General features: G+C 38.2%; 1 protein-coding gene across 2 annotated transcripts in view; it reads right to left on the bottom strand.

Annotated features, from left to right (window-relative positions):
• Positions 1-7100: 7100 nt before the first annotated feature.
• The window catches only part of LOC139729477 (protein transport protein Sec24A-like), a 42377-nt gene continuing 33512 nt past the window's right edge, over positions 7101-15965 (bottom strand). For both annotated transcript variants that reach the window (XM_071640398.1, XM_071640399.1), the window contains 8 exons: positions 15767-15925; positions 14706-14879; positions 13915-14025; positions 13300-13478; positions 12401-12538; positions 11502-11699; positions 11026-11129; positions 7101-10326 (listed from right to left, as the gene is read on the bottom strand). In XM_071640398.1, coding sequence (XP_071496499.1) covers positions 10215-10326; positions 11026-11129; positions 11502-11699; positions 12401-12538; positions 13300-13478; positions 13915-14025; positions 14706-14879; positions 15767-15925 — 1175 coding nt within the window. In that variant the 3' untranslated portion in view covers positions 7101-10214. The remainder of the gene's footprint in view (positions 10327-11025; positions 11130-11501; positions 11700-12400; positions 12539-13299; positions 13479-13914; positions 14026-14705; positions 14880-15766; positions 15926-15965) is intronic.

Here is a 15965-nt window from a genome sequence, read left to right as displayed (position 1 = left end):
AATGTGATTTTGTGTACAAAGTCAATGCAAATTTAGTTTTTTCACATGGTTCATAGAAATATGCTTATTTTTACTCTCAATGGCTAAAATTAATTTGTTTTAGGAGTATTATGCTGCAAAAAGTGTCTGCCACAAATTTTGTTTAAAGAAACAACAAAAACAAAAGGTCAAAAAAACAAAGAAATACATAAGAAATTCATGAAACAATAAAATGAATAAGAAATTAATTTTGATACCGAATTTTTTTTCAAGTGCATTTGCTAGGAATGCCACAAAGAATAATTAGACCAAAAATGAGCACTTTTGGAGCTTTATTTACTGATTTAGATCAAAGAGTCTGATATCTCGCATAAATTAGCATAATTAATCAAAATAAAATAAAAGAAGACTATTTTGGAAGATTTAGACATATGATCTTGTAGATTACATCGCACACTACTATTGTGCAAATTTTCGCGGCGATCGCAGCGATCCACGGCCGAGATCTTAACCCTAATCAGGCTGGGCTTTTTTGGCTATGCTATATCTGGTGGGGGGCGGATTCCGCCCCCCCTTCAGATCTCGCCTATGGAACGCGTATTCGCGCCGAAAATCGGCACACGTGACGCCCGCGACGTATACTATCAAAATGTATGGTTGCTTTCTCCGAAAAATTTTTCTTATATTTTATATTAATTAATTATTGTAATTTATGCATAAAATCAGTTTTGGGCTCTAAATCACTTATTAATGCTCTACTTAAGCTAATTTCTTTTTAAAAATGTTTCTTGTATCATTCTCCTGAGACATACATGAGTAGGATAAAAAAAAATCTGTATCGAAAGTAATTTCTTATGTATTTTATTGTTTTTTGAATTTCTTATGTATTTCTTTGTTTTTCGACCTTTTGTTTTTGTTTGTTTTTTGGCCAAAATTTGTCACAGACATTTTTCGAAGCTTTATTATGCTAAAATAAATTAATTTCGTCCATTCTAAGTCAAGATATGAATGTTTATGTGAATTAATTGAAAAAACACAATTTGCATTGGATTTGTACACAAAATCACGTTTTGGAGCAATTTTGGGGTTGACAAATTTTTTTCGGATAGGCGTCGCGTCAAAACGGTACGCGCGGGCGCAACAATTTTGGTCTCAAAAGTTGCGCGATACTTGAAAGAAAAAAGTCATGAAACATCGCGGCGGGAGCTTATCGCGCTGCGAAGATATTGCGCGAAACGTCGAGGGGGGGGCGGATTCCGCCCCCCCAGCCTGATTAGGGTTAAGGGGGGGCCCTTTAGGCCCCCCCCCCCCCAAGTCTTTCGAGCTACCAAAATAGCCCAGTCTTTTTAGGGTTAAAGTACCTTTCATATAACTAACACTGTGAGACTTACTCGCCCCAAAGTGCTCTCATGTCTTAGTAATCATGCAATAATGGTTTCGTACAATACGTGTATATTGATTGTCGCGGTACCGCGTCGAGTCAAACTAACGGCTCGTTCGAATTTTTCAGAGCCCGCTCTGCTCTGGTACGAAACCATTATTGCATGATTACTAAGACATGAGAGCACTTTGGGGCGAGTAAGTCTCACAGTGTTAGTTATATGAAAGGTACTTTAACCTGAAACACAAACTAAGACAAGGAAACTCAGGGAAACTTTTGAGGTACCAAAACCTCATATTATCTTTAATGTCCAGCCATCATAGACAAAAGGCAGAAAGAGAAGAGTTTTGAATTTTTATTTTTCTTTCCACTGCTCACCCTTGTGAGAATGAAAATGTATGAAGCTGTAATATTTCCCTTGTGTATTGAAGAGAAAATGCATTTGAAATAAAAATGGCAATGTAACTTTAATCTTATAGCCTGAGAGAGGTAAATTGTGAACAAGCATCAATTTTGGCATCTGCTGGAGCATTATGCAATGCATTACATAAGGAATCATGCGTGTGTGTGTGTGTGTGTGTGTGTGTGTGTGTGTGTGTGTGTGTGTGTGTGTGTGTGTGTGTGTGTGTGTGTGTATCTGTCTGTCTGTCTGTCTGTGTATATTCATGTTTGTAGGGACAGAGAGGGGCATGATTTGATTTGCAGATGAGTGAAATATATGGTTTATTGGTTCAAATCAAGTTTCCAAACTTTTTTAATGTATGCAAGGTTATTCATTTCCAAGGTAAATCTGCACCTCTTCAGCAATGTAGTTTGGGTATATTTGCCTCTTATCGTTCTCACGTTGATCATGAATCAGGACCTTAACAGTTCCAGGAGTCAGATATTACTGTTACTGTAAACATTGGAGGTTAGAATAAGCTTTTCCTGACTACACTCCCATCTTCTGAAGAAAAAACAAATAAACAAAACATACAAAACAATGAGCAAAAAAAAGAAAAAAGAAAAGAAAACCACCACCAATATCATGCAGGTGTTCAAGCAAAAGCATTACCGTTTGGTATGCTCGAGCTTCCCGAGTTGCGGTCAAGGTTCTTATCTGGACTACCAGGTCAATAATAGAATGTCTAATTAGTTCCGTAGAACACAATTATTGATCCTAAATGAACAAGTAAATTGCTTCTCATGGTGTATTTTGATTTAAAACACTGAAGTGATTGTCAAATTCTACTTCAAGGGAGAAAATGTGTACCATTGATATTTCTGTATGTGTGGAGCAGAAATATTTGAACTACTGGTTCAAAAATTGTAGTGACAATGTGTCATACTTGTCCTAAATTTATCAGCCAGGGGATTCGATGGAATTGGATAAAGGAATCATGAGCCCCAGACGGAAGTAGTGTCCATTGTAATTGTATTCCTCCACAAAATGTGTGCATGTGTTGGGGGGGGGGGGGGGGGGGGAGGGGCGTAGATGCACCCCTTCTACAGTTCATCTATGCACTTGGAGGAGACATAGCTCCCTACTTATCCTGCGAAAATGATATAGAATTAATCCAGGGATGTTACAAATGCAGGGGGAAATAGATGTTTGCAGAATAGTCAAAATTTATCTATAGATTACTTTGCACAATGTGTATGTGTGCGCATCTTGTTGTCTGTCTTGCCTTTCGGTGGATTGACTGGTTCATGCCGGTGGCCATCTTGCTACATGTAGTGAAGTGAAATGTATCCCTTCAAACAATTTGCAAAATTCCTGGATCCCGACAGTAATCCAGATCAGTACCTAAATTTAACTACATGTACATGTATCTGTTTCTTGTGTCGTTACTAAAGGGATGGTACAGTATTGGTCGAGGTGAGGATTCAGCTTTTTTACTTTTTGCGAGATATTCAGAAACCACTCTATGAAATGTTAAAGAGCACACAATTCTATGGGGAATTTAAAGTTTATTTGATGAAAATCAGTTTCGAAATGACAGAGATATAAAAAACAAAAACAAGGTAAAACAAAGCGATCATAATAAAAGCCATGGCCTGTAACATTAAGATCACTTTGTTTGGATATCTCAGCTTATGCAATTAAAGAATTACATGTTCTTTTATAATAAGATGTTTCTCCATCTCACAAACACACACACACACACACACACACACACAAGTTGGAAACCTGCAGCCCCATCTAAACCAAAACTGTACACTCCTGACAATTTCATCCAAATCTGTTCATAACTTTTTAAATTATTCAGCAGACAGAAAGAGACAAACAAACTAATGCCACCCTGTCCAAGAACATACTCGCCTTTGCGGAGTTCACTAAAATGTTAACTCTGTATGACAGGGCTCTGTAAATCTCGTACACAAACAGAAGTACAGTATTTCTGATCTTTCTTTCCATCTTATAAATGCCTCCATCCCTTGACTGCAAATGCTACCGTGCTACAAGAAATTGCACTCATAGCAAGTACATACAAACACACACAAGCACACATAAATACATACACATGTACGTTTGTGCTATGCATGTGGGACATTGTAGTCAACCTCGTATAAAGTGCATTCACCTGTCACATGTTCATGCATAGTGCAATACAATGTATGCAGTTATTTCAAACTTACATCTGTACAGTCAACCTCCCAGGCCCCCCCCCCCCCCCCCCCCCCGATCTCGGCCGTCGAACGCGCAGTCGTGACAAAAATTTGCACGCACATTGCCTATTATGTAATCTAAAGTACCATGAAGTTAATTTTTCAAAAAAAAATATCATTTATGCTAAATTATGCTAATTTATGCATAATGATGTATGAAATCAATTTGGTATAAATCACTGAATAAAGCTCATAACAGGCACATTTTTTGTGTAAATATTATTTTTAGTGTCCTCAGCAAATGTAAGCAAAAAAAAATTGAAAAATTTCTTATGTATTTTGTTGGTTTTTTTTATTTCTTATGTATTTCTTTGTGTTTCGACTTTATGTTTTCCACTGTTTTTTTCGACGAAATTTGTCCGCGACATTGTTCCGAACAAGAAAATATGTTATTGATTTTAATCAATAGAACCCCAAAATAATCATGCTTTTATGAAATTTGCATTGAAATTTACCCCAGTACGCGAATTCACGTTTTTTTAGCAATTTTTGGTCTGACATGCACATACGTATTTATGCGTAACTTCGGAATCGCATGTCCAGCATCGCGAATTTGGTGTCAAAAGATGCAGGAGACTTGAAAGAAAGTCATGAAACATCACCGCGATAGCTTTTCGCGATAGCGATGCTTCACGCACAACATCGAGGGGGGGGGGGGGGCCTTAGAGCCCCCGCATAAACTGAATAATCACCTAAGTAGAAGGTCTTTTCAAGTCCTCTCCTCTTTATTTTCTATTGATTTTAATCCCTCATAAGTCATATTTTCTCTAAGTCTGAGCTATTTCTTCAGTCCAAATAAATTCAAATTAGGCAAGGTTGACTGTATAGATAGATAGATAGATAGATAGATAGATAGATATATAGATAGATAGATAGATAGATAGATAGATAGATAGATAGATAGATAGATAGATAGATAGATAGATAGATAGATAGATAGATAGATAGATAGATTGATAGATAGATAGATAGATAGATGGACAGATATGTGTGTACATTCATGTATGTATATATATATATATATATATATATATATATATTTATATATTATATATAACTACATTGACAAACAAAAGGACAGCTACACAGTCATTCATATTATCATTTCATAGATTTTTATTCAATTCATTACCATCATTAGAAACATTGTAAAGATACAGCACAAGAAGAGAATATTAGAGAGATAGAGAGAGACAATAGAGACACATACAGCAAACATATAAGCCGCCCCCAGTCGAGGATTAAAAATGGCACAGGTAGCTACCCTAGTGGCAATGAAACAGAAGTCCCATGGAAAGAGAGAAAGTGATAGAGACAAGACAGAGAGTATATTCGTACAGATATCGATTACACAGTGAGTTCAACCACGTATAATACTTCCACTTTTTTGTCCTTCCAAGATTTTGAAAACAATTGTAATGTCTGCTTCTCCTTTACACATCTTGGACAAAATTTTCTGCAGAGGATAATCAACTTTGAATTTGATTCACTTGTAAGGAAAAACTGGGCTCTCCCTTGCCTACTAAATTTTTGGGAAGCAACACACTGCTCCCAGTTCGCCGAGCCACACAACTTTTGCTTCCTCTTTCAGTGTAAAAAAGAAAATGAAAAGAAAAACAAGCCAGTGGAAGTTCAAAGTAAAATATGAACCTCATCAAAGACAAATATCTAATACTATTATTTTTCATTCAAAGTTGGATCCCCTACACAGGACAGAGTTCATAAATTGAAATCCATTTCACATCAGTCCATAGTTTTACTCAACATCTCCCATCCAACTCTATGGCTTCACAAAAAAAAAAAAATCCTGATGCACAGAATGGATCGGGAGAAGCAACAGGACTATTGGTAAAATGTGCCACAAAAATACAAAACTGTCCATTGTGCTAATTGGCAAATAATAAAGCTATCTAATCTTGGATTACAGAGTTTCTATTCAGACCTTTAAAGTCTTCAAAGACGAGCATTGCTGCAAATAAAAATGTTACCACAGGGGGGAAAGAAATTTTTCATACCGACAACTGCAAGCACAAGAACGAGTAATTTCATTACATAACATAAAGGTAGTGCTACGATATGTGTTCTCTACAAAGTAATATATTAATCCTTTCTGTGCTGCACATGTATGTATCAGTTTTGATTAAGACACAATATCTGACAATGTATTCAGTTTTCCTCGTTAATTCTGTGTGTCTTGCTTTCACATAGATCTCTTTTTGTTTTGGTAGAGAAAGAGTATAAATCTGTTGAAGCAGATATATCTAATAGTGCAATCACTTTTTACCCCCTGCTGTATATGGGGAAATCTACCTATTTTTGAAGATACATTAGTTGAGTACAAATGAAATGAATGTTGACAGATTTCCTGCATGAGTGAAAAGAGACAAAAATGATCACACTGCATTTGCATTGCTCTTCCGAGTTTTTCAAGGTAACGGAAAGAAATACTGCTACATATATACTGGTACTATTGACCAGGATTAAAGATTTATACCAATATACATAAAATGTTGTCACTCTATCGACGCAAATGTTTCTCTACGGCTTCAAACATTTCAAGTAGACTGTAAACTTATCAACCACTCCATACTCTCTATAATTCACATGTTAGTGTAAGGATGTGTAGAGAATTTTGGATCCCTCACTAGTCTTTTACGGTGTTTCACACCAACATTAATATTCTGATACATTCATGGAGTACCGCATTTTCATTGACATGGCACGACTAGCAGAGGTGGTTTGATATACTCAATCCTGGGCCTACGCACTCGTACCTCATACCTCAAAGCACAGCTTGCCTTCAAAATTGATCTGAAGCTTTACCGTTATCGTCATCACCTTCCGATATGGAGACATTCTCCCTGAAAGTCACTAGCAACATCCAGGCAACTGATCAAGCATTGTCCGACAAAATCCTTAGTAAAGGGGGACAGCTCAATATGGCACTGCATTGAACATTTTGAACAAAGATGGGTATTCTTACCTTACTTGGACCTCCCCCCCCCCCCCCCCACAACAAAAAATAAAAAATAAAAAAACCTAATGCATAAAAGAAATTAGAAGAAAAAGCAAACATACAAAATATCAATCCAATGTCTACAGAAATGATGCAGCATATACATAAAAGATATCTTTTTGTTTCCATTCCTACAGAAAATGTAATGGCTTAAAAACTGGGGAGAAGACAATAGCTGGGAATCGGTACAATCTGACACGCTAATCCTGGGTCATAAAAGGTAAAAATTCAGCAAAGTTGGTTTGTACATGAAAAAAGCAAAGCTGTATTATCTCGATGATTTCATTTAAGTTTGAGAAACTTCAATCTAGGATCTAGAACTGCATTTCTAAGGACAATAAACATGAAGTTTTGAAGTTCATTCAAATGCTCCATTGACAGCTCAAATCACACTTTTTCTTTCGCTGAATTTTCGTTTTTCACTGTGCTGCCTCTACCTCGAGAATCTGCACTCTGACCAACATGATGGAGAGAGTGCACAAGACCTGCACATGAGAATAACCATAAGGGCGTCGCACAATGATATTCAGTGTAATGTAAATGAAACTCCACAGAGAACCTTGCTAAAAATGTGCAATAATTTGTAATGTGTCGATTGAAAATAGAATGCACGGGGACCATTTCATCCAAATTCAAAGTAACATCACCGTACAGCAGAACTGCCAACTTGAATATTCACTTTTACGGGAGAACTTACTAAGAAATCAGGGAGATCTTTCTCAAGCATGCACAATCCGATGGAGAAAACCAATGTATGAACCAGGGAGATGTTGAAAATCTGTAATTTTTCACTCCAAAATCAGTAAATTTTCAGGGAATCTCCTTGACAACCTGTGAGACTTTGCAGCTCTGCATACAACCCCATCCTCAGCTGACAGAAAGGCCAAACTATAATGCACACATGCAACTCCTCATTACCTGACCCCTGAAGGATCAAATCTATTTCCAGCACTGACTGGATGTCGTGGGTAGTGTAACCAGCGCATAAAGCATACTCTGAAAAACAAGAATGGACATAAACTTAGGTCCTACTAGGTATCATGACCATCAGTCAAAACCTTCCCTCCAGCCATGCTTGAACCCACATTTTCTTGCACTCAAAAAGTGGTCAATCCACCAGACTTCAGAGAAACATTTCCAACCTCTTATGGCAGCTTTTGAAGCTCTGTCTGAAGAGGAGCATGTAACTCAATGCTCTTCACTCTCTTCTGCTTGCTTCTATATCCATAAAAGTCAAGGATTTATTCCCAAAATATGTGATGTATAACAGCATGGATGTACTGAAATGAAACAAGGACCCATTCTATCACTCAGCATTTCATGTTTCGGAGGGAAAACAACAAAACATTCTCCAGAAGCAAAAGACTTTGACATGAATAAATACACTTAAAATTCAGGCAATGCCATAAATTATGTTACAAGTGGACAAGGAAGAGAAAGAAAAGTCACACACTTGATTAACAACAAGCTGAGATTGTTCAAATTCATAAATTCAGTTGCAAAGCTGAGATTGCCAGTGAGAAGAAACACCTTCATGATTATTCTTTCGATTATCAGAGTACAGCAAAGTGAGAAAAACATATCGAGGTTCTGAGGGAACAGACTTACATGCCATACATTTCATGAAAAATTTTTTTTTTTTTTCAATGTTTGAGCCTACAAATCACATCTGTTAAGTTTCAATTGCTTCAACAATCATTTTCTTCCCCTTCCTTTGCAACATTTCCCATTCAAAGTTATTCAAAGTCTGGCACAGGCCTGTCACATACGTGTAATCTGTGCTTATGCTGGAAAACCAGAAATGTTAGCGCGCATGAAACTTTCACAAATTTCGTAGGCAAGATTCCCAGAAGTAAAATGCATGAAGGATTGTTTTCTTTCGACACGATACATTGAACCCCAGTAGAAATTTGCGAACGTTTCATCCCACGATAAAAGGCCATTAGCTCCAATTTGCAAAAGTTTCACGCTATGAATATCATGTATATAGGGGCTTAAAATTTCTCCATTTATGCTACTCGTGATCCACTTGTCTTTTAGCGGAAATGATGTTCACCTTTTGTTATTGTTACAAATCAGCACATGGAATTTTCTGTCACTACGAACCCGACACTTACATTGCCACAACTTAAAAAACATGTATACAATAGATGGGGAAAAAGCAACAAATTGTGTAGCTGGTGTTTGTTAGTCTGACCAGAACAAGAGCCAAGACAATCCTTTGTATATAAATGTAGAAAAAGGTACCTTTATTACAGTTTCAGTGCCAGAACATAAAAGGAATCAGATTTTTAGAATTGGAATTTAATACATTTATTGAGATCTATGGTTAAGCAATTTGATATGTAGCAAATGGCTGAACATCTGCTGAGGATCTTACAGCATTCCTTCAACGTTATGCTGAAAATATGACTCAAACAGTTCTTGGGAGAGGGACGATTATGCTTCATAATTTATAGCAGGCATGACTTCAGTTCAGAGGGGTGGCCCAAGACTGCTACATTCATACACAACTGGTGCAGTGATTGTTACCGCATGTGGCACGATTGCATTGTAAAACAGAAAACGTGGATATGCAAATCTCCTTCCTTGACCGTCAAATAGATATCAAACAGATAGCTTCGTTCTTGACATATTTCAACAGCTTATTTCATGAGAAGAGCAAATGTGCACATGCTCATGGCTTTTGCGCATGCACAGAGCACTTAATGATACATGCGAACAGAAAATAAAAACTCAAACCTACTCGTATTCTTTTCTCCAGAGGGAGGAAGTCACATAAGCACAGATACCATACATAAGTGGCGATACATATTGATGAGGTGCAGTGCTCCCCCTACGTATGCAAATGTGATTCTTGCTATCTGAAGTTCTATTTTGTTTGCTTGCTTCCTTTTCTGCCACATAAAAATCTGTGAATTCCATATGGTTCAAAACAAAGTAACATATTGCTGAACTATTGCAATGGCTAAAAAAAAACAACAACAACTAAAACAAAACATAACCAGTTGGACACTTTGAGACTTCGAATGCACGATCAAGAAATCTGAACATTTCTACGCTTGAAAAAAAGAAGATGTCAATGGAGGCACGTCATGTGTCAGCTTCACTTTGCCTGTTCTCTCGGCCGGTAGAATGCCGCGGATGTCTGGGATGATGATGATGTTGGCGATGCACCTGCAGCTGAGACTACTTGACCTCTTTCTGCAAATGCTGGATGAACTCGTAGTAGGACATGGAGCCTTCCGTGCGATCCTGGATGAGATTCCTCAGGAACAGGCCGCGGTGCTTGCTGTCGTCCCTGAAAAAAAGGGTGCAGCACAACACAATCAGCTAACTACAAAATGTATCTTTAATTTTCGGTGCGTAACCCTTTCGGCATCCCTTCTGCATCAAAATGGCATTATCATCAAATGAATGCATTAGTGCTCTATTTTTAACACAATGCTGACTTAATGCATTAATCTTGTGCAGAACCATATTGGAAGATTTATATATGGATATTATTGTCACAGTGTACTGTGAAACTGCCCATTCCAAGACTCTTCTCCCCCTCCTCTCACCCTCTCAAGAGATTAAAAGCACTTCAGAGAATAAAAAGATATATATATATTCACAGTATGAGACAACAACCTGATTGGTATTGTACTCTCTTTGCATGAGGCGAGGAAAATAACAAATTTTATTCAAAGCAAAACACTAACCAAGAAGACCATAAACCTCAGCCACAAAATAAAGACATGGCTTTACCAGGGGAAAGCAAAGGAAATTTCAAACAAATATGAAATTATCAAGCAGGAGAACCATTAAGTCACAGACAAACTTGTCTGCACGTAGATGAAAGCCTTTGCTACATTTATGTTTCTATCACAACTCATCGTCCTCACAACTCAAAAAAGATTCCATTGCTCTTATCTGCATGGTCAAGCTAAAGTGATATATCTATACAATGTGAACACTGCCACAATCATTTTGAGAATCCCTTGCCATCTCCACTAACCTAATGACCAGGAGAGGTGCATGGTAGGGCCTCTTCTCAAGGAGCCAGCTAATGAAGGTCCTCATCCTATCTGACGTCGGGTTATCCAGCTCCGGAAGCTCCATCTAGAATGAAGAATTACAGGTTCTGATGACTAATTCATATCACAACAGAAAAGGAAATACGAGCAAAATCTTGTCTGAGATCAAGGATGGTGAATTTTTAAATGAAAAACTGCCAATTTCTGTTGAACAGTGCCTTAGTGAATTACAAACATGAGGACAATCAAACCAAGGCGACACATTTGTTGATTTGTTCAGTTCAATTTAGATCAATTATTTTTCATTTTCTTCAAATAGCATATTATATAAGAAAATTACAAATGACATAACTGTAAGATGAAAATTAGAGGTGATTTAATCCGCATAATCTTTGTGACTTTAATCTGCATACATCAAACACATAGACCTACTAGAAGTTTATAACAGCTATCTCACCATTCCTTCTGGTATGCTTGCAAAGTTTGGGACATCCAAGACGTCCTGGCAGAATTCAGGTGAGATGGTCTGACCAACAAAGAGGTACATGGCATCACCGCAGTCCATGAGGAAAGCACCGTCCCTGCTGAGGTACTCCGACGACAGACCGATAAGACCCGGCTGGGGTATGGCTTGATCATTGATCAGCAGGCCACCCTATGTTTTTTCATTTTTTATTCAAGGGAGAGGATTGAAAAGAGAGGTTTTATGATGAATTTTGAGATAACTTGAGCTCTATACATGCTTACATTACAATTACCATAGCATGATATCAAAACAAGGATTTGTTTTTCATCTGAACTATTGCAACGCCTTGTTATCTCATGGTACAGTCTCCACATGACATCTGTACACAGAGTAAGGGATTCGAATGCACAAATGGTCACAGGTCTGACAAAGGATACTTTCCTTGCTGGTGAATAATCAAAAGCTGCACTGATATGGACTAAAGAAACTAGCAATTTGCATTTTTGGATTACAAAAGCAGAGCCCATTCTAGTTCAATGACACTTTACTATGCCACAAATCCAAGCATAGATAATGGAGAGAAAATGTCACCAAGATGTAGGTCACACACTCACATCAATGTCATTCTGTCTCAAAATGTGTAAATACCTTTTGTGGAAAAAAAAAATCATTCGGCTTGTTTTCCTATTGAGGGTAACATGTTCACCTAGTTACTCTTACAGGCATACTTTTTATAAAATGAACAACCAAAGAAATATACAAATGTAAACTCCACTTTCACTACAATCATATGACATACTTTGAGATCACTTGAGTTTCATTCTGACATTTGACAAACGGCAATACTCGCGTGAAACTCTGCTCCAGAGGAACCCAAGAGGGCGCCTTACCTCATCGCTCAGGTTGTGTACTGGGTAGAGGTTAGGATGCACATGAAGCATGATGTAAAAGAGGGGCATGCACTTGAACATTTCCATGGCGAACACGCGACTGTCCAGCTTGGTGCTTGTGCCGAGGCGGAAAGCCATCTGCAAAACCAGATCAAACATGCGACATGTAATCAAAATGTCTTTGTGAGATATCAACTTCGCTGAGTCAAAAATAATTCATCACCACCTCAGCGTGCCTTGCTACCACAGCTAAATTGCATGTCACATGGACAAATAATCTCTTGTGAATCATCTTTTACTACAGAAAGTGAAGAAGAGAGGAGAAGTTTAAAGGTCCTGTTTACCTTTGGGAGCAGTGATTTAAAAAATGTTCAAGATATCACATTTGATGCATATGTGTAGGTCTGTTGTATCACAAAACATCTTACTATATAACATTTTTGCAGTAAAGCCTAAAATATAGGGCGATATCAGTATTTTTCTCATTAAACCGTAACTGTTGACAGTTTAGTCTGGAAACATTTTTATCACAACTATTGTTCGCATTTTGCGTATTTAACAATAGTTAACATCAATTACACGTATTCCAATTTTTACAGTGGTTGTTTCTATCCCTAACTCACATTATAGAACTATTTTAAAGCACTAATGCTGGGTTTTTGTTTCTTCTGCAAATGGTGAATTATGCCTTTAAATCACTTCTGTACACTATTAACTTGCACTCCAGGGGATGCGTACACTCAGACATTGAGTGGTGGTTTCAAAGAAAATCACAGAGATCATTTTGTGCTACATGTGTTTCAATAAGTCTCCAGCATAAACAGGGAAATTATGAGGCAGCTCTTGTGGCAACAGAATCCTGCACACGAGCCGACTGTAAGTCACAAGTCTCTACTCACGTTCTTCAGCAGTGACAGGGTGTACAGCGGCAGGAGGCGGAGATTGGGCGGGCACATGAGGGCACCCATGGCGTGGGAGCTGGCGAGGGTCGTCCGGTAGGCGGCCAGGGTGTCAAGACACACGTTGACCAGGGCATCTCTGGCATCCCCGAGATTGGACGTCTGGCACTTGTCCACCGCTAAAATGGGGGTTGGGAGGGAGGGGAAGAATTATAACAAAATATGCTACTACTGAACAGTCGATTTTTTTTCTCTCTTACATGTTTCCTACTCAAGGTGTCACACATACAATGTACTTCACACTGTTGAAATGCCTTGAGTTTATGATTACAGTCGGAAAACCTGCTTTTTCTATGATTCAATGCCAAAATGAAAGCATAAAAACAACAAGAGAATACAAAATTAGGGCAAAATTTACTGCCAACAAGATGTAATTTTATTCTCCAAGAAAGTTTTCCTGGGGAAAAACAAAATTGGTCTTCATGTAGTATTCTCAGGATGAAATCATAATATCTGACTCAACCAGAAACAGTGATTAACTACACTATTCAACGGACAACCATATACAAAATTCAAATTCATCACAAAACAAAAAGTAGAAATTACATAACCCACCCATCCTAGACAGCAGCCCTGTGATGGCCTGGGCATCAGCCGATACGATGACATCTGTCAGCTGGTTGGCAACCGGCAGGCACATGGTGTGAACTCGGATCCGCCGTTCACCTAATGACGGAAAAACAACAAGCAAACACTCACTTTGAATTGATGAACTTCAATGACAGGATTTGAAGCTTATAAAGTTATGGATATAGACTTTGCTATGGCTATCACTGTCACTTTTCCCCTGTTGAATCAGAACCTTGGTCAAACCTCTCCACTGACTAAATTGGGTCATTACACAAAGTATCATGACTTGAAGGTCTGTATGGATTGTTGATGTGTGAATACATTAACGACATCAATAACAAGCGTTTTTTTGTTTTGTTTTTCACACAATAAGTTAGTCCTCACTTGAATTGTAAGGAACAATATGAGATAAGGTTATCATGATCATTAACATGGTCATGATACCATGAATCTATTATGTAGATTTTTGTTCATATATACATGCACTGCTAATTCACATATGATTTTCAACCAAAAAAAAAAAATCAAACTGAACTGAACTGGCCAAAAAAGAAAAATGGATCAGCCTCAATATGACTCCAGTAGCCTGATTACTTAATTGACAAACCAAGATAAAAACAGTACATTTCTTTTCACTGTCATCCACTGCACATACATTAAAAATTTTTGTGATATACACTTCATGTATAAATTTCCCAGCATGGATATATCACTTTAACGGGACAGCTCAAGTGGTCAAGAGGTCCTTGGTCAACTGAAGTGGCTGAATGACTGACCTTTGCTGCTGGTGTAGAGTAGTGCTGCCTGGAAGCAAGCCATGGAGGAGCTATTGAGATTGTCCTCTATGGCTACCTGCATGGCAAAGCCAGCGTCCGGGTTGATGTTCGGCAGGGAGAGCAGGTCCGTCGACCGCACAAAGAAGTTTCCGTGGAACGCATGGATGCTCATCCCTGCGGACGGTATTTGGGTGAAAGACGATGCGAATTACAAACAATGGTTTCAAATTTGTATTAAAGCAGCATCCGAAGCGTAAGTAAATTGGTCATATGAACTAGGTAATTTGTGAATGATCTGACTGTTGATTTACAACAGATTGTGGGCTGTGGGTGATATTCATCCCCAATCTTCAACAAAACTCATTGCCATCTCAATGCTTGGCATCAAACAATAAACATCACCACCGAAGCAACAGACGGGAGCCAACGTAGGACTATATTTCCAAATGTTTCATTTTCATGTCCACTGCCATATTTCAGGTGTTATGTTGTGAGAATCATAATGAACAGGGACTTTATTATCATTCCTTTTTAAGACAGCAGAATTATCACATCTGCATAAATGTGAAGTGTATACACTTTACATCACCTTGCATTGCATCTGCTTTAGGGAATACTATCTTATTTCATGTTACAGACACAGAACACAGCATGTGCAAAAAGTTTGTCCAACATGTCAGCATACTGTAAAACGAGGAATATTCGTGTGCATTTTAATTTTGCGAATTTCGTGAGAGCCAAGATTCATGAAATTAAAATGCATGTGAAAGTTCTTGTCTACACTATATGCATTGAATGTTAGAGGCAACTCACGAAAATGTCATGCCGCGAAAAAGGCCGTCGGCTCCAATTCGTGAAAATTTCATGCCGCAAAAATACCGTGTTTTTCAGTATTCGACTTCATAAAACATGGTGTCAACTGTTGGTAAATCTAGCCTTGATATACGAAGGTAGATTGCAGCAAAATATTTACTAATGGGCCTATTCCATCCTCTTCCACTAAGCAGCTTTCAGGCTGAAGCAAAGGTTTCAAAGAAGGACAACAAGGATAAGAGTCTCACCCTTTGTGCATCGTATCCTCATGACGGCCTCGAAGCCGATCTTTCTCGTCAGATACCTCCTGAAGTCAGACTCTAGTCTTTCCGCCTGGATTGGATTCTGTATGGTGTGGAACGCAGGGTAGTGGTTCAGGCAGCCCCCTGAAAACTTTGCTATGCCAGCTGCGTGTGGAAATCAAGGAGAAAGCAAGGTCAATTCTTT

Source organism: Diadema antillarum, unplaced genomic scaffold, assembly GCF_040938485.1.
Source record: "Diadema antillarum isolate AM-2024a unplaced genomic scaffold, OU_Dant_1.0 seq00000243_RagTag, whole genome shotgun sequence".
NCBI lineage: Eukaryota > Metazoa > Echinodermata > Echinoidea > Diadematoida > Diadematidae > Diadema > Diadema antillarum.
This window is presented reverse-complemented; position numbering and strand designations above follow the sequence as displayed.